The sequence below is a fragment of the Centropristis striata genome, chromosome 18, assembly GCF_030273125.1.
Source record: "Centropristis striata isolate RG_2023a ecotype Rhode Island chromosome 18, C.striata_1.0, whole genome shotgun sequence".
Classification (NCBI taxonomy): domain Eukaryota; kingdom Metazoa; phylum Chordata; class Actinopteri; order Perciformes; family Serranidae; genus Centropristis; species Centropristis striata.
The window spans coordinates 5521013-5541108 of record NC_081534.1 but is presented as its reverse complement, the minus strand read 5'-3'; the positions used below and the strand labels follow the sequence as shown (position 1 = coordinate 5541108).

General features: G+C 36.8%; 1 protein-coding gene across 3 annotated transcripts; it reads right to left on the bottom strand.

Annotated features, from left to right (window-relative positions):
* Positions 1 to 5757: 5757 nt before the first annotated feature.
* LOC131991676 (poly(A) polymerase type 3-like) lies at positions 5758 to 17829 on the bottom strand. 3 transcript variants are annotated; one of them, XM_059357168.1, is made up of 19 exons: positions 17794 to 17829; positions 16338 to 16508; positions 16073 to 16139; positions 15889 to 15970; positions 15578 to 15687; positions 15437 to 15490; positions 15231 to 15342; positions 14989 to 15078; positions 14652 to 14790; positions 14066 to 14138; positions 13067 to 13187; positions 12810 to 12891; positions 11336 to 11389; positions 10860 to 10973; positions 10534 to 10640; positions 9707 to 9951; positions 8961 to 9239; positions 8330 to 8421; positions 5758 to 5919 (listed from the first exon to the last, which is right to left on the bottom strand). In XM_059357168.1, the coding sequence occupies exons 1-19, from the start codon at positions 17799 to 17801 to the stop codon at positions 5907 to 5909; spliced, it is 2013 nt and encodes a 670-aa protein (XP_059213151.1). In that variant the 5' UTR covers positions 17802 to 17829; the 3' UTR covers positions 5758 to 5906. The 3 variants fall into 3 exon arrangements, with proteins under 3 accessions (XP_059213151.1, XP_059213150.1, XP_059213152.1); XM_059357167.1 differs by lacking the exon at positions 5758 to 5919 and adding an exon at positions 7125 to 7420; XM_059357169.1 differs by lacking the exon at positions 5758 to 5919 and adding an exon at positions 7125 to 7420 and having other exon boundaries at positions 15231 to 15321.
* Between the last annotated feature and the right edge of the window lie 2267 nt (positions 17830 to 20096).

Genomic DNA, 20096 nt, shown 5'->3' with positions numbered 1-20096 from the left:
TGTAAACTGACCAAATGGGAAAAATAAAATGCTTGCCATTAACATATTAATTCAAAACAGCTATGATCAGTGTTTTCAACATCACAATGAATCAAATGACGAGGTGTAATGTGAAAGGGGACACTATCTGTGAAGCTTTATGGCATATTTTAGCTCAGGGGCTCCCAAAGTTTCCCCATAATATTCCCAAATAGCATGAGCTTCATGCTGGAGCCTCCCTTTGGCAACATGTCTTTAAAATACTTTGAAAATACTACAGCAAAATACTACAGCATATGTAAAAAGAAAAAAAGGAGATGAAATAAACTGCTTTTATTTTATTCCATGAAGTTGGAATATAATATTTTTTACCTCTTTCCATCAAACGATTTATTCCTGACTGATAAAGTGTTTATCTTCTCAAAACTTTATTAATCAATCTCTTGCAAACATCACAATGAAAATCAAACCGCAATTAACAGAAGATTGTGTCTGAAAACAAAATTATTCCAATTTTATTGCCGATTGTGTGATTTGATTTCAAGTCTTTCATTTTTTTTAAATTAATTTAAATTAGATTTTTAACATTATTTATTTATTTTCTTTCCCTCATCTTCCCTCTTATTTGCTGAGGCTCCCATGGCAACCTCTGGTGGCCCCCAAGAGTCCGTGGCCCCCACTTTAAAAATTTTTTAGCTTAGCATATTGTAAAAGGTGATTATTTTTTTTTTTCAATTATAAAATAGATGTAGGTGTACACATAGACGGTTGGAGAATATTCTGTATCCTGAACTTACATTTTCTCACATGAACAGAAACATGACTTCAAATAATTGCTAATGTTGATCAGTATCTGCTGGATGAGTAAACAGGCTGCTACCAATGTCAACTCAAAGGTGATATTATGTCAGTGTGGAATTCACAACTTGCTCTCGCTGCCCCCGAGTGGCCAAAAATTTAATGAATAGAAATCACATCTTGCAGTTGACGGGTGAAATTGATTTCTTCAGATTTTATCTGAATATTTTCTCAGGCCATGCATAGTTTATCACATCACACATTTGGCTGTTTAACTCAACATGGGCTTAGACTGATCAAGGCTTGTATCTTTTATGCATTTTTAATGTAAACACAAGATTTTATTCATCTGTGAAAATTGCCCTGAGCCGTTTGCAGCATGCTGGAAGCTACAGTCTCTCGACCGCCTTATTGAAAAAAGCGTAAACTCAGCCTGAACAAAAACTAGACACTGCACGCTTCAGAGGTTTTATCTAAAATGAGAAGTCCATGTTGTTTTCTCCTTTCTCCTGCTTCTCTTGTACCTCTGTAAGGCACAAAACAACCTGTTTCACCCAATTATCTCTCCCACAGGGCACAGTCAGGCAATTTGGCTCAGTCAAGACTCTGATTCATTGAGCCAGATGATTTAAAGCTTTTGGGGGCCACAAGTCAGCCCACAAGGACTGAAACTGCTCCGTGATTCTCAGTTGATATTTAGCAGCGCGAGTTGTTCCACTAAAGGTTGCGGGGACAAAAATAGCATGTTATTTCTAGTCTTCCTCATTTGTCACTCTGAGAAAACCATATTTCTGTGTGATAACAGAATGTTGTAGGCATAAACACCCACCCTGCAGTGACAGCTGAAACAAATATTATATTCTGTATCTTATAGACATAATAACTGCACCTGCAAATAATAAGGACATGTGAGACAAACACAATGTCCTTGACAAACATGCAGGTAATTATAACAAACATTAAGCCCCGCAAAACTGATTCATACATGCCTGGAGACCCAGAGGACAGCATGTCCAGTAATTACTGTAAGAGGTTTCATGCTCAGGCAAATAAAAAGCCAATGATTCATGTGATGCCTGCAGTCGATACAGGTGTCCTTATAATGCTTCTACCCGCCGCAAATGTCAGCACCACTGAAACCGTTTAATGTAGCTTTATTTTCACCATTTGTGACGAACAAGCTAAAGAAATACCTTTTTGTGACCCTGAAAGAAAAAGTCCTGTGATCTCTCCTCTGCTTCAGCCCATCCTTGCTTGTACACTGTTTAAAGCCATAATGGTTGATCAATGTGTCAAGTCAATCTGGATTGTTGCAATTAGAAAACAATGCCCCCAAAAAGCTATTTTAAGTCATGCGCTATCAGTGGGAGAAGCAACAGAGAGGATAATTGGGTATTGACAAAAGAGTGTGAAAAGCAAAGACAGCATGCGAGACCACTCTCCAATTTGCTCTGTCATCTTGAGGCTCTGATTATGCTGTTTACTGACCAGATAATTGGGGCAACGCTTGATAAAAACAAACATTTTAGTGTGACGCGTCAAATAAAGGCAAACTTGCATAAAAAGATTCTTAATTGGGACAATGCTTTCCTATTTTCTGCAACTGCCTGTGAGGCCAGACACACTCATGACTTCCTGGCTCCCTGCAGCTTAATGTAATGTTATTCACTGCGCTGTGCAATTTTTTAAAGCATAGGGGTGGTTTCATGCATCCTTTGGTCTAAAATGATACTAAACGACTTGTTAAGAGTTAATGACCAAATTAACATTATCATGGTTGCTACTCAAGCATGAATCAGTCCATGGCTACTAGCTATATACACGGTCGGCCTTAAAGTTGGAATAAATATTTTCTACCTCTTTCCATGAAATGAAAGCAAAACCACAATAACAGAGGATTGTGTCTGAAAACAAAATTATTCCAACTTTATTTTATTTCTCAATCAGCTTCTTACTATGAGTCAGGGGGATAATATAAAATGAAATGAGAGATTTTTGTATTTGTGTTAGTATCTGTGAAGCACTGTTTAGCTGGAAAAAGGTGATGTCACTGTGCACCAATCAGGATTGATGACAGTTGTTTGGTTGTTGCTTATGTTGCCAGGTCACTGTTGGTCAAATCTGATCAAATTACATTCAACCACGGGGGCTTGAGACTTTAGGCCCCTAAAGAACAAACCAACTGAATGGGCCTACGGTGCACAGGCCCATTAATCCATGGTTTCCTCGCCTGTAGTCATTGCTCTTCTCTTTGTTTGTTAGGCTATGGTAACCATCTGCTGGCAAAGTGAGCAAAAACTGGAATAAACAATACACTGCTTAATGCAGAATTGAGTTGAAGAGCGAGTCTGTTGTGTCAGCTCCGCCTACCCTCTCTATTGCTGCTCATTATTTTTCCGGGAATGTCACCTCAGACACCCGGTCTGTAATTTTGCTAATGCAAAGACTTTAATCACTGGGCACCATTGTGCTACCTCATTTGGCAATAGATAATAACTTCACTGACATTTATTTAACCAAAAAATCATTATTATAAAATAAAATGTTATTACTTAAGGCTCAGCTATTGCTATATTAGTCATTAATATTCAATATTTTCAAGAGAAAGATTCAGATTTCAAGTTTTCAGAGGCTTTATTGTTACAAATGTCACAAAGCTGAAATTTAACCCTTAGCAGCCATGTGTTAATAGTGCATGTACATTATGTCACATATCAAGAGCCAATTCAGACAGGATTTACACAGTCATCCATAAAGTTAGAGAGAATAAAGAATAAAATTATTTATTTTTTACCTCTTTCCATGAAATGATTGTGACATTGTCAATAAAGTGTATATCTTCTCAAAACTTTATCATTCAGTCTCTTCTAAACATATCAAAATTAAAATGAAACCACAATAAACAGAGCATTGTGTCTGAAAACAAAATTATTCCAGCTTTATGGGCCGACCTTGTAAATTAAATATTTGACTCCCATACAAAAAGTCATATACAGTGTATTGTATGCATGTTTAGATGTGTCTGTCTTTTGAAAATAAGCCCCTTTCACCACAGTACAGTACAGAATATTAAATTAAACTATTGTAAATGTTGTCCTTCAGTGACTTCATCATGAAAACTGTCCATGTCTGTTAACAACCTCCAGTCAAAAACTTTGTTGTTGAGCACCACCTGGTGGTGAAAATAATAATCTTTAATCTCTTGATCTAACCACTCATGAAGAACAACTTGATATTTCTATATCTGAACTAACTAACTCTACATTCACAATGGTTGCATGAGATGAGATGTATATGGGATGAGAACTGATTTTAGAATATGTTTTTATCTTAAATACACAGATGAGATGTCCATTATTAAGGAAAATGTGACACCTGCCTCCATACATGAGAATATATAGAAGATATACTTACAAAATAAAGTAAATAGAATACAAAGTAGAGCTTTACGGACATGTATATGTATCTGTGTGTGTGTATAGATATATGTATGTATATATTTATTTACTTATTTTTTCATTTATTTATTTTGTGGTTATAAAGCCCCCCCCCCCCCCTTTTTTTTTCTCTCTCTCTTTCTTTTCCCAGTTATTTATTTATTTTATTTTTTTATCATAATTATTGCCATCATTATTATTATTTTTCTTGTATGTGCCTTCTTGTTCTATGTTGTTCACCGTTAAATAACAAAATGTGCAATAAAAATATGTTAAAAAAAAAAAATTGAATACAAAGACACTGTAATATAGAAATGTATGCTGATATGTTGCTTGTTGGTCATTTGCAGTATAAGAAGGTTACTTCCTGCACGACTCATCCATCTGATTGAGTCTCAGGGTTCTCTGCATCTCTGTTGCTCTTCAGCCCACAGAAGCCTTATGGCTGGGTGGAAGACAACAGAGGCCATCTGTTGTCTGTGTGTTTTCTTTGGTGCCCTGCCACAAAACTCTGCTGCCAGAACACCCAAGGGTACCCATGTGCACGGCACCTCGCCTGGGGACCAGCTCACTGAAGCACCTTTATAGCCTACTGGCTCCGTCGGGGGACGCCTGTATGCTGCCAGAGCCCAGACACAATAGCAGCGGTGTTTGAAAAGGGTCTTGTTGTAGCAGGATCGTTACACAACCATTCCATTAACCTTAATTGGAGCAGCTTGGTGGAACACGGAAAAACTTTCAACGCTCTGAGACAGCAGTGTTGTTCCCCTGAGTTACATAAAATCGAAAACTGATCTCAGGCTGAGTTAATTGAATTGCAGAATACTTACAGTCTTGCTGAGGAACTGAGGAGTAAGTGAGGAGTAAGTGCTATAGAGTAAGACGTCATTCTCTGGGTCCCTGCTCTGACAGAATACTGAGGCCATTACATAATCACAAGCACATCAAACATCACATAAGGTGAAAACACTATTCCTCCTCTCTCTGTTTGCAGGTAAATGTAATGACACAACTGAATTAATTCCCTTATGGTGGTGATTGGGTGTAGTCTAGTAAACACTCATTTAAGTAGGCATTAGGGGATATGGGGGCTCCCTTAGAATGAGCCTGTTTGTTCACTCTTTATTTTCAGATTCATACTTGTATTTTAGATTTCTATTAGAACATGATTACATGCTTCCCTCTGTCTGAAATATTTTTTAGCTCCTGTCTCTGAAAAACTCTAACAAAAGTCTGCTCTGATTGGTCAGTGTTTCCAGTTCTCTGCACCAACATTGCAGCCGGGGAATGACTGTAACTGCACTGTAGTGGCAATTTCCACTTATTTACAGTAGAATTATGACATCACAACCTTAAAAACGTCATGCCGGCTCACTTAAAGGCACAGTTTCTGATTGTGGGCTGTGTGCATTTCTCTGTGGCTTAAGCATATTGATGCTTTTACAGTATCTATAGATGTTGTAACAGGAAGGCCTGCTTTATAATCTAAACAGACATGGAAATCACACTTTTTACAATATGGGACCTTTAATGACTTTCTAATTCCTCATCAGTGGGTAGTGAGCCTCCACAGCAGGCAGACAGAGAGCAGTGGCAGGGTGCCATGCAGGAACAGGTGGTTGTGCTTATGGTGTCTGTAGGCCTCAGTTACATCCTTTAGGCTGATTTTAAATTGAGAGTACTTCAGTGGGTTCAGTTCAGCATTCTGTTTACACATTTGAACACAAAAGAAAACAAGAGCAAGGATTTACACCTGTTTAGCAAAATTAAGGTCTCCATTTAAAGTCTCACGAAGGAAACATTGACATCTGAATATAAAGTCAAACTGTTTGAAGGAATAATATTTTTTTTCTTATAGGTCAGTGACAATCTTTTGTTGAATCATTTTACAAATTATTTGAACTGTTAAAATCACTATGCCAATATTTAATTTCACACTCATACTAGTAATTTATTTTCTCTTACTCTCAAACAGTGCTTTATGTTTCTGCTTGTTGTCATTCTTAAAGGCATCACTCTATGGCACTGCTCAATAATTAACCTATTGATATTTTTCAGCTTCCTGAATACATTGCAGGCTCTGCAAATAATTCCGAGGGGACCAGCTCTCGGCGAGGTACAACAGTACTGTAGGTACTTACTGTAGGTACTTACTTATTTGCAAGACTGAGACCGAAGTTCACTGTGACACTGTGATCAGAATCTGAACTGCTACAAGGCACTAATCAAGTCTCCATCCAAGATTAGCACAAGAAAAAGCATTTGCTTACCTTGATCAGCTGTTGTCAGCAGTTTTATTGTTGTCTTTTTATCATCGTTTTTGTTTCTGTTATGAAATCTGATGAGGTTACTCATTAATATTATATGCAATTATGTGATAGCAAACAAAAACAACATAATTACCCCGACATTACAGAGGTACTATCAAATCAGAGCATGTGTGGACTAAATCTGGTTTTATCTTAATGTAAATCTTGCAACCCGCAAAACCTGTGTAATGAATATCATATTAATGAAGCTTTACTTAAAGTGGGATGAATTTAATCAATTTTTCCATCAGAGTAAGACATCATCTGATATCACTCCTTAAATCAAAACCACCAGCTCTAATATTGCAACAAAATGACAGAACAGTCACAGTTTGCAGTCTATTTAGAGAGTGTACAACACATTTTAGCACCATTTTTAACAACATATTTAAAAAAACTACTTCTATATATTTTTTTTGTTCTTTATTTCTAAAAGCTGCAGTGTGGAACTTTTGTCTCCCCTTCTTACTGACCACAAACACTTCCACCAAACCCCTTCCTACTGTTAAATAAATAAAGTTAATAAACTACTCATATTGGGTACAAATAAGCTGTGCTTGTGCTCCAGCGAGGCAAAGTCACAGGAGACACAACAACTCTGAGAAATGGGCTTCATTTATATGCAAAAGGCCCACATAATGGTGTTAGCTTTAAAGTGCACTAAAGTGTTTTTGAGCACTCAAAGGAAAACAGTAGAACAGATTTTTGTTCACATATTTTTTGCAAATGAAATGGACAGATAAGGTTAGTTTCATAAAGTAGAGTTACAGATAAAATGCAGGATAAACACAATCATTCTGGGTTGTGACTCTTCAGCCCAGAAAAAACGAAAAACAGTAAGGTCTGTGCAGGATGTGAAGATGCAGGGTTTTTTTTGGTCAGAATTAATTTCGCCTGCTGGAAGAGACACAATAAGGAACAGGTTGTAAGAATTAAAGGTTTACAGAGAAGCATGCAACACCTTAAATAATAAAATGGTATGTAAAAAGAAATCAGCTACCATAGAAGACTCGACCATTATAAAACATTAGAGAAGGTAAAGATGCTCCCTGAACCCTGACATGCATCAGGAGTGAGCGAGCTGATAGTCCGGCGGCTTAGGACCAGATTTGGGAAGAAAGGGGACACGTCGGACAAAAGCACCACATTTTTTCCACATGCTCTCTATCACTATAGGTTTCAATTTTTGGTAGGAGCCACTTCATCAAGATTGCAGATCGGAGATGGCAGCCATATAAAATCTATGAGAACCAGTATATCTTCTAAGCCACTTAGAAGGTCAATCTTAGTGTCAAAATATACATTTTCTGGGTCAAAGAATAATTTAAAGCTACTGAGAATATCACTAGATGATCAAATAGATATGTTCATTTTGGCCATGTATTTACATAATTATTAGATTCCAAACATTTTCAGCTTAGGATTCTCTGCTGCAGCACTTGAAGCGAGTTGCCTACCAGTCTGGGTGAAAATGAACATATCTATTTGATCAAATAATCATCTAATGATATTCTCAACAGCTTTAAATGATTCCTTGACGCAGAAAATGTAGATTTTGACACCAAGATTGACCTTCTGAGTGGCTTGGAAGATGTATTGGTTCTCATAGACTTTATATGGGTGCCATCTTGGATCAGCCATCTTGATGAAGTGGCTCCTACCAAAAATTGAAACCTATGATGGTGACCTGGTGATAGAGAGCATGTGGAAAAAATGTGGTGCTTTTGTCCAGCGTGTCCCCTTTATTTAGCTAAGCCGCCTGACTATGAAGGAAATAAACGTTCTGATCTTCATTCTGTGCTTTACCTGATCAGCTGAATCTTGATGGCCCGTTTCACCACCGCAGCAGGTTTGGTGGGACAGAGAGACACGTCGGACAGCTCGACAGTGGGCGGAGCCTGAGAGGAACACACAGTGAGGTCAGACACACAATATGAATATCTTCAGATCAGTATTTTAATGTAAGCAGTGGGACAGAGGCAGCAAATAGATCTCTGAAGACTTTATTTCATTTATCCTTTATTTATTTTCTCGAGCAATCATTGAGGGCAACCCCTCATTTGCAATGATGTCGAGAGTAAAGAGAAAACACAAAACAGAGTACAGAGAAAACACGAAACAGCACAGACAAGACACATGCAAAAACATTAAACAGTTACAGTGAAAGGCAGAGTTATTGGTTATCATAGTTTTAAACTAGCCCATAGTTATAACTGTGTTGAGTTTGAGTGAATATAGCAATTCGGTATTAGTCCGGGGAACATTGAGCATTAAGCATTAATCACTAGAGCGTGTTGGATAATTACTATGTGAGCAGTTTAATAAAGTGCTGAGGTATGGTGGCAAGACTTGATAAATGAAAATGAACCAATGCATGTTTAAAAGTTTAATAGTGTCTGTCAGATGAACAAAACAATTCAAAGATAGTTTTGCATACCAGCTCAGTTTTGACTCTCTTGCTGGGAGTCTCAGGCTCTGGAGTGAGCGCTCTCTTGGTGCTCACACTCTGAGACGGACTCTGACTGAGGGAGACTCCTGCAGAGGAGTCAGAGCAGCTCGGTTCAGGAGGCTCCTCATCAGATTCAAACTTCTTGGAAGAAGTTTCTGTTTGAGCAGAATGAGGTCTCTCGGTGGCCCGTGGGCTCAGGGAGGGGGACGCAGGTCTGCTGGACGTGGATGACTGGAGAGGTGAGACGCTAGACACACACACTGATTCCTGCAGAGAACAAAAAACATATTCTTTGTTTTTTTTAGGCTTGGTTGGTGCATTTATTTTTCATTTACATTTTGCCAAAAGTACCAGGCATGTACAAGCAATGGTTTTGGGAAACACACTTTTTTGTAATGAGTTAGAACTCTTCCAATTTTTTTTTGTGTTTTTTTGTTTTATTTTGTGTCATTAGTTTGTTGTTTATTTCTTTTCTTAGAAATCCTCATTTGGGGAATACCAGTTTGCCTTGTATATATGTTTGCCTGTTTACCCTATGTTTTTGTTATTTACTTTGTGAATATATACCTTGAAAAAAAGGGGGGAAAAACATGCAAGGTACAATATTGTAAAGAAATCGAAATGACTCATTATGTTTGTGAAAGTAAGAAGCCTTGCAATAAAGTATTAGAGTTAGAACTATATTTCCCCAAAATGTGGACATTTTGTCATGAATAAAGCATGGCATAGTTTACCTTGTCGGTTCTGATCTTCTTGGCCGGCGTCTCAGAGTCAGAGCAGCCTTTCCTCTTTGTGGCTGTTTGACCAGCTGCTACAGTGGCAGGGATCAGACAGCTCGCTGTGGGCTCTGGTTCTGGACTGAAGACCAGTCTGTGTTCTCCATCAGGGATCATCACACTGAGACTGTCCCTGGTCACACATCTGGCCGACAAAGTCATCCCCTCTTCATACACCTTACAGCTCTCTGCCAGACTGTACACTGCAACAAAATAAACTAGATTTAGAATTTCACACAACAAAAGTCTAAGAATCTAAGAATTTAAAGAAGTGGAAAAAAAACATTGTTACGGCTATTGACTTTCTCTAGCCTCTTTCTGGAAGACAGGTGTGTTTTTCTCTCTGTGTGTTTCAGGTCCTGCCACGCCCCTCTCTGCCTACCTGGTTCACTCACACCTGAGTGTGATCTGCTCGTCAGGGGAGCTGTTAGCAACCTCCAGATCCAGTGATCTTTCCTCTCTCTTACCACTGACCTGTTTTGGTTGACTGCACATAGTTTGTGTTGTAGCTGCTTTTAACAGCTCTGTGTTTTTGTGTTACAGCTAGAGTCAACTTGTTTGTTTAGAGTCTTATTTTCTAGATAGTGGTTGATTTTTGTTTGTTATTTTGGCCTTGGAGACCCTGAAGATATAACTGCTTCCTTTTTCTGTGCTACTTAGTTGGTTTATCTCTGTTTATTCCTTTTGCCTGTCCCTGCAGCCATTTTTCTGCATAGTTTTGTGTTTACCAAATATATTTCTTCCTGTGACCCCTAGAGCTCAAACTAAGGTTGTAACAAACATACTAGTGTCGCTGAAGGACAGGAAGTTGAGGGTCAGGTCTATATTCTGGTCTCTGGACCCGTCCGTATTAAAAATGAGTCCAATCAGCCATCTTGTGTTGATTCCCTCTCTGAAACACAGAAATACACACATGAAAATACACACACGAGTTGACAAAGTGGAACACATATATTTACTACAATAACATGATAGTTTTAATATTATGTTTCTGCAAACAGAGAGTAAATATGTAGCATAAGAATAAAAAAAGTGAGTTCACGAACATTATTTGCTTAAAAGAGAGTTCCCTGCCATAATTGAAATAAAGCATAAAGTCACATGTGCTTACTCAGCGTTTCTGGGTACAGGGAAGGACTGCAGGTGAACGTGGGCTCGTGAAATCTCGACGTTTCTCTCCAGAGTTCCCACCAGGAGGCGGATTTTAGACTCCACCAGGCCGACCCTGACAGAGGGAACAAACTGATTTTCAGAAAGCAGAAGTAAAATATATTAACCCATTGAAGCCTGGAAAGCGTTTACGTAGTTTTGTAGTATTTGTATAAGCTCTCAAATACTTTTTGAATTTCATTTCTATCTGCTACAGAGGCTGAAAAATCTATTATTTAGTAGAAGCGTTGACACTTCTGATGAATTTCCAGAAAAGCTTCAGGTTTTAGGGGCTTATTTTAAAATCGCCCAGAGGTTTTACAGGAAGTTTTAGGCGTCAATGGGTTAACTGTTGAGCATGAATAAGAATCATTCTCACCCAAACATTATGATTATAAAACACTTGGCTTTCATCTTGTTTTGTTTCTGTGTACTCACCATTCCAGGTGCTGCTTCTCTGTAGCTGAAGAAGCTTGCAGCACTATGTAATGCCTTAAAAACACAACAGAGACGATGACAACAGACATCACAGCAGTGAGCCTTTTACAGGCTTATTACATTCAGCTGATCTCCTGTTTTACTAACAGTCATAGCTGGAAGACTTTCTCATTGATATTTAGAGCAGGTTGAGCTACAGCACAATGTGTGACATCACTAAACAAAGCCGAGCCTTCATCAGGTCATTATAAACTTTTTTTTAAGACAAAGCCTTTGTTGTCAGTTTTAAAAGGACATTTTCTCCTGTAATGAATCTGTTTTTTATACTTCATGTTAGTCAATGTTACTCAACAATAAAACGTTTTACTTCTTACTCAAGCTGGTAACCACATCATTAGCTATTTCAGAAATACTGCCTGTTCTGACCTTTCTGCGACTAGATAATTATTTAATCCAAGATATAACAGATCTTGAAGATTTTCAGTCCAAATTTATAAAAAATAAAATAAAAAGAGAGATCAGAACGCAAGGCAGATTTATTCAAACAGAACAACACAAGGAATACAACAGAAATAACTCCAGGAAAAACAAATCAGACAAGAAGTCAGACGGCACACATTAACAGCTTCTTAAATCAACTCAACAAGCTTCAGTCCATATTTAAAATTAATAACAGCAAATCTGGTCTGTGCATCCATAAAACAATCAGCATCCAGTTATTACATTTCAGTCCAATATGCAACAAAATTGTAAATCCACACAGCGACAAGCAGATGATTCACTTCTTAAATTAAGAAGAAGTGCTACAAAATGCTGTCTCCATTTTCATTTAATAACAAACAACAGAACTCAGCCTGTACGTCATTAAGAAAATGGCATTCAACAATTCAAATTAAGAGTAAATTAGTTGCGCAATATAACAGCAAACTGTAAACATCCATTTTGCACATTCATTACACAATTAACAATCAACGTTTTGTATTAGGTACAAAAAGTCAATTTACGCAAACTGTATCAGTTACATTTGTAATGAACAAAGAATAATTGGTTACTTTCAACAACAAAAAAACTTGAATAGAAAATAATGCATTATAAAATATGTGTGAAAATACATTAGTTAAAGAATGCATGATTCAGAATAAGATTCAAAGTGAAGTAAATAAATCCTGCAAAATATTAAAAGACTTTTTTGCTTTTAAATTTGATAGAAAATAGGGTTTACTTAATTACATCTAACCATATATTTATCTGGGATATAAACAACATACAAAATAGCATAACAGATATAAAGCTGTGTTCTTTGGAGGAATTATTCAACAATTAAAAAAGACTTAAGGCATTAAGGCAATCAAAGACATTTATGATTGAAATTAAAATTCTGAATAAGACCTGCACTACTGTTTTACTACATAAAATGTGCCAAATATTTTGTATACAGCAGTCCATTTTCATATTTTGGGAGGTTAATACATACGTGTACTTAAAAAAGTTTGCTGTTTCAAAAAGTTTGGACCAGTCTGCTTTATTCTGCTGTATTTCTTCAGTGATGACACGGCCTGTGAACGAGGAAGAGAAGTTAATGTCAAAAGAGTAAAACAAAATCCCATCTGTGTTCACGGAATCAAATCCTTGCAATAATCTCCAGGGCATGAGGTTTAATGTGGGTAAATTGTGGCAATTTAATCCAAAATTAAAACACAGTAATCGAAGTTTGAATGAGTAACTACGTACCCCGTTTGATCTCCTCCTTAATGATGGCGAAGGTGGAGGCAGACAAGTTGGCAGCGCTGTTCTGCTCCGGGTAAGCCGGGGTGATGATCGGCATCAGGTGGCAGCGATCACTTGGATTCACCTGGATATGCAGAAGAACTCACTATTTTCAGATTACCTGTGCCTGTGCACATATCTGAGAATAAACTGACATGATTTTATATTTAAAGTCTAAGGCCCCGTTTACACGAGGACGCTTGCGGGTAAAAACGACAAAATATTTTATCGGAAGTGCCTTTCGTTTAGACGGTGACGGCGTTTTTGGGGCTTAAAAACGCAAAAATCTGAAACCACCTTCCAAAGTGGAAAAGTTAAATACGCTCCGCCGTAGCGTGTCCGTCTACACTGCCAAGACACAAAACTCTGATCAGATCTGCTCACGTCACGTATGTGTTTACGTCACATACGTGTTTACGTCACATACGTGTTTACGTCACATACATGCTCCAGTACAGGGAAATAAACAAACGTGGGATTATTTCCATGCGTCGGACCTTCAAGCTGCTCTGGCAGCTCTAATAAACTTACAGGAGTCTTTCCACCAAATGTACAGGATATGTAGAGATAGTATTAGTGAACAGAGAAGGATCTGGAATTACCTCCATCACATTTTGGATGCAGCAATTCATCGGAGGCGAGCCAGACGGCTGTGAACGAGACCTGGGAGATCTAGTGTTGGTGGAGAACTTTGTGGAAGGAGAAGCTGATGAAAATGTGTGGCGTGAAAACTTCTGCATGCCCAAAGATGCTCTTATCGCTTTAAGTGATGCCGCCTGGCTGCATACAATCGAATTTCACACACTTTTGCGTCACCGTATGCACACAGATTTCCTCCCGAAAATGCTCGTCTAAACGAGGAATAAAAAGTGAAGACGCGACGCCACTTTTGCGTCTTCTGTTCAGACCGTCCTCGTGTAAACGTAGCCTGAATTCATGACAAAAAACCTGCAGAGGCCTTACCCTGGGATGCCACACAGGCAGATTGAAGTCACAGGTCTCTGGTCTCTTTAAGTTAATGGGGGTTGGCGACTCCCTGACACACAAAACAACATTTTCACATCATTTGATCCTCTTATCAAACTTTTACAAGGCATTCACATACCCATTCAATAAATCTACACTGTAAAAAATGTTTGTAGAAATTACAGTAAGACACTGTCAAATTGCATCAGAAATAGGTCGTAAATTAATCATTGTACATCACCGTAGTAGATACTTTTAATTACTGTAAATCAAAGAATAGCATAAAACTTTAAATTCTACTGTCATAAACTGTAGGAAACACACAGTTTTGCTGTAAAAATATAAAAATTTTCATGTAAAATGAATGGAGAAATACCATGATGACACAATTATCCTAAAAGTAATGGGATTATTCAGTATAAATTACAGTTTTTACTGATGTTTACATTTACATACGCTCACTGTATTTTTTACGGTGAAGTTCTGGCAACCACAGCTGCCGGTATTATACCGTAAATTAAACAGATTTTTTTTTTTACAGTGTAACATGATGTTTTTTCAAATCAGCGGTGTTAGAACTCACCATAAATCGAAGGCGAGGAAGAATTTTATCACCAGAGTGGACGCCGTAGCGTTTGGGTAAAGCTGACAAACTCTAGCAACCATAATGGCCCAGGACACGCCGCCCAGGAAGCCCAGCATGTTGGAGTAAATGTTACGGCCTAAAGAGAAATAAGAGGATGAGAGAAAAGATTAAGACTCCCAGAGCACAATGTTACATAATGTTAACAATTACCTGCTTTAATTTGCTTAAACGCACTGCAAGCTGAGTTTTAGGTGCGTTTTATACTGTATACTTCTCTTTTATTTCACAATGCTACTGCCTCGTGCTATAAATAGTTAGTGTGTGTTCAACTCACGTTTGGCCCACAGCTTAATGGCTCTCAGGGCGAGCCTGAAGTTGTAGATGTTTGGCACAGCCCGGAGGATCTCCTCTGTGACTCTGTAGCCTACAAATAACAGAATAAGAACATGATTAATATAGAAAACATTCACAGTAACAAGGGCCAAACCACAAATCACATAGATCACACGAGTACAGCTATCAGAGCGAAATACTGCAGGATTTCTGAGCAGTTGTGTTCTTTAATCTGATGCTCACCATTGAGACTTCTGACGCAGTGTTTGTCGAGGCCCCTCAACCAGCTGTTATTCAGAAGGTCCAGGCTGTCAGAGATGCTTTTACACTGCAACTGGGCAAACACTAAGTCAATCTAGGAAATAACAGTAAAAACAATGATGAAGACACATGAAATCAAACCTTGAACCGAGGGATACTGCAGACAGTAGAGTGTTCAGCCAAATTACCTCAATTCCATCATAAATCATTGTGATTAACGGGACGAAAGTCTCTTCGATGGCCTAAAGACAACAATATTCTCAGCCACTTGCAATCAGGATGAAAATCTCCTTTAACTTGTACATTATAAATCAGATTAAAAAACTGACCCATATGTCTTTGACTTCCTTCTGAGCTTTGAGTTTCTCAAAGAAGGAGGTGAAGAAGGTCTTCCTCTCCAGAAATCCGGGTCCGACACAGAGGGCGTCGATATCAGCACCTGTCAGAACAGCACAGATTCATGAGAGGAAAGTCCATATTTGAATGTGTAACTATGCTCCGAGCCATTATCTTCACTATGTACAATGATGAATGCCTCTTGAATAAAAGGTTTCTCTTGTGAAATTCTTAGCTATCAAATTCATCACACAGTAAAGTCATGAACCACTGTTAAATGCAAGTAGAAGAAACTGGTACTTACCTTTTGCGTGGACTCCCAGGTGGTAAGAGCCGAATGTTAAGATCTTTCCTCCGACCATTTCTGTCACGTATTTAGGAAGGTTCTAAACCAAACAAAAGAGTATTAATAAAAAGGTATTATCAATGCAATATCATATTTGGAGTTAGTTTTGAAACAACAATACAGATAGAGACAGATGTCTTACCATTTGTACACAGATTTCTTTGAGCCATTCCTTATAGAGTGACTCCAGGCGTTTCACCACCTTCTCCCTGCAAATGAAACATAAAGAGCAGGTTCAGATATCATCATTTCTCTGAAGAAAAGCATGCGTCAATCACTTGCATTAAATTCCTTTACTGTAAATGTTGTTTTGATCTCGCAGTAAGAGAATAACTAAAAATACTTACGTCTTTTTCTCTTACAACATGAAACATGAAAAGAAAGAAATAGAAAAAGGTGGACGGTACCTGTGTTGCAGCTCCAGGTCGTCCTCAAAGACTCCATATGACTTCAGACTCTCTATCAGTGTTCTGGTTTGGATCAGGTCCGCCTCCTCAGGCAGATCCTCACTGATAGATGGAGTGGGCCCATAGCATATTTGGGTCTCAGGAATTAGTGGACTTGTGCTCTTGATAGGACTGAAACAGGACATTTGGATTTTAGTGAACTATGACACAAAAAGTATACAAGAAGTTATATCAAGACACAGTGGTTGGAAGGAAAATAATATCACTTGAGTCTTTCATTGTGATAAGAAATCTGAAATATGTTAGGTCAACTACTACTGGCTACTAATTAACTTTTTTTTAAAGTATTTACACAATACATTTAAACCTTTAGCCAGTTTTGGTTAGCTAACTTATTTAATTGTATTATTTTAGCAATTGTTTAAGCATTTACACAATACTTTTGGCTGACTGTTTCAACTGCATATTCATTACTTTTAGATAACTCTTAGACATGGACGCTAGGCTGTTAGCTATTATAGCTAGATATACTGTCTGAACATTTTACGGTGAAAAACTGCTAAGCTATGACAGTAAAAGATTGTAAATGATAAATGGGTTAATTTAGTTTCAGTAACAATGAAACACCGTAAATATATATATATATCACCTAAAACACTATTTTATTTAAATACATTACTCCACTGTAATATACACTGGCACTGTGTTTGTAGCAAACATATACTGTAATATACATATACAATTTTTATTTTTTGTTAAAAAAAACACTTTTTCTCACTGTTAAATGTACTAAACACCACATCTCTAACAGAAATATACTGTAATATTTAATGGTAAAATCTTTAATTTATGCGGCATTTATAAAGTATTTTCTTGTCAATTATATGGCAGAACATCGTGTCTTGATGGGAAAACTTTTATTTTTTTATGTAAAATATGGAATAAAATGACAATCTTAAACGGGAAATCAACAGTACTAATATAATTTTACCGTAATATTATAAAAAGTTGCACCGTATTTATTACGGTAAAGTTCAGGCAACCACAGCTGCCGGTTTTTTACTGTAAAAACAACTGGAGATTTTTTTTATTTTTTAAAAACGTTAGTAATGATTAACTGTATACTCATAACTTTTAAGCATTTACATTACTTTAGTGACGTATTTCAACTATAGGCCAATGTCCATTACTTTTCATACATATATATTCATATTCATATTCATTAGTTTTAGTAAGCGAAACATTTTAACCGTGTATTCACTAACGTACACATTACTTTTCTGTAACTGAGTCCTCTGCTGTCTTGTTAACTAACTTGTTAAATTTTCAGGGACCCTCAACTGCAACAAACTAAGCGTATAAGCTAATAGGCATCAAAACCAGCTCAAACCATTTACTAAATCACAAATTATAAGCTTTAAAAAGCAAGAAAAACACACAATGCACAGTTACTTACGCAGTCATTGTTGTGCGGATAAAGCGGTTGTTGATGTATTTTGAATCGAAGCAGAGACCGATGACGCGTTAGCTTGGAAAATAAAGGCACGCCGCTTTTTAATAAATAACATTAATATTACAAGTTAAGAAAGGGAAAATAACAACAAACGTGAAAATGTCACATATTAAATATGACACTACATTTAAAAAAAAAAGTTTTATAGCTTAGATTTTTCTGCATTGAGTAGGCCCTACTTTCAATTTTCAGACTTCAGAGACATTTTCATTATTTTATTATTATTATTATTATTATTATTATTATTAATAATAATAATAATAATAATAATAATAGTAATAATAATAATAATAATAATAATAATAATAATAATAACAACAACAACAACAAATGACTTAGACTGCACTTCATTGATCCTTTTGGGATGACTCCCTCAAGGAAATTGAAGCAATAGCATACAAATGCAATTAAAATAAACAATTGACAGTAAACAAAACAATACACTATTAAAGTAAATAAGTGAAAAAAGATCAGATAAATAAATGAGGAGAACTGTATGGAGGATAGATAAAGATAAATAAATATAGATTAATGTATGGCATTGTGTTTTGCACACTGGATAAATGGCCAAATAAGAAGAAGACTTAAATTAGCAGTTCAATAGGAGGAGTTGTACAGCCTGAGCCATGAGGGACAAAGGAGTTCTTAAGTCTATTTGTCCTGCACTATAATAATAATAATAATAATAATAATAATAATAATAATAATAATAATAATACATTGCATTTATAAAGCGCTTATTTATTTACGTTCTTTTTTTAAGTAACAGTTTAAATGCAGGACTAGTACTTATAACAAAGTATTTTTACAGTTTGATATTAGTACTTTTACTTGAGTAGAGGATCTGAATACTTCTTCCACCACAGCGAGTAGGTTTCAACAATTATTCTATTACCATCATTTCTAAGTTAACATCTCCCACCTTGTATGATTATATAAGCACACAAAAGAGAATAACAATATCAACTGCAGGTGTCACGTCTGCCTCAGTTTATTTTAAATGCTGAAGAGAGGCTTAGGGATTTTCTGACAAGGTTTATTCAACTCTGTATTACCTAATGAAGCACAAGTCCAAAGAAACAATGTGTTCTTTATAAGTATGTCAGTAATGTAGACAGGTGAACCAATTGTTCAATCAGTTGAGGCTATAAGTCAATAAATTACAGAAGCAAGTAAGAAAAAAAGAGAACGATATAGACGTTAGTCCAATTTCCAAACAATTTCTTTTTAATGCGAAGTGACTGCTTTAAAACTGGACTCAGAAAAACTTCTTTACTTGTTATCTCACAGAAAGCTCATTTTATTAAGCCTTCGTAGAAAATGAACCGAAAGTGTCCTTGGTTTTCCTTTTCTTTTTGGTAAACACAGCTGTTCAGTTTAACATGTATTCATTTGGACAGAAGGAAAAGGTCTATGTTGAATGATGTGGCTCCATAGTCAACATCTGCTCTGAAATCAGTAGTTTGGATTGAACTGAACCACCTCTAGAGCTAAATAATAATAATAATATAGATTAACATGATAAATTAATAAAATACAGCAGCACTGCAGCGACACTTTTTATGTATTGTATAATTGTGACATCATAAGCTCATGGAAGCCCTGACCGCCTGTTTAAAGGCACAGTGTCTGAATATAGGCTGCATTTCTCTGTGGATTGACTGTTTTGATACTTTCACCGAATTTATATAGCACCTAGACCTGCTTTATTATCAAGAAAGACGTGGAAATGTCTATGAGCATCATAAAGCACAGTATCACATGTATAAATGTGATCAGAAATTCAACACACATCTATGCAATGCATCCTCAAATGTCAAGAAATAATACATAACACAATAATACATGTAATATCCCACATTTTTGCTTTCATTTCCATTTGTGAGCTTTGAGACTATTTCTATCTCCCACAGTAGTGAGATAGTATTATTAATATCTTCCATTCATCAGAGAAAATAGCCCACAGTACTTCCTCCCTAAATCTGTTATCTCATACTCGTATTAATCTCCATAGAGATTGGATTGCGAAAGAAGATTACTTCGACAGCAGGATTTAGCAGGTCAGCGGGTCACTGCATATGTTTTGGAACCGGCGGCACTACCATGCCTCAAGTAGGCAAAAAAATTATGCTTGTCACCAAAGTTAATCTTCCATTTAGTGTTAATGGAGCACTCCAAGGCTGTATGTTGGTTTGTCTTTATGACTGAGAGTGGAGGACATTAGATAAACACATTAAAATGCCAGA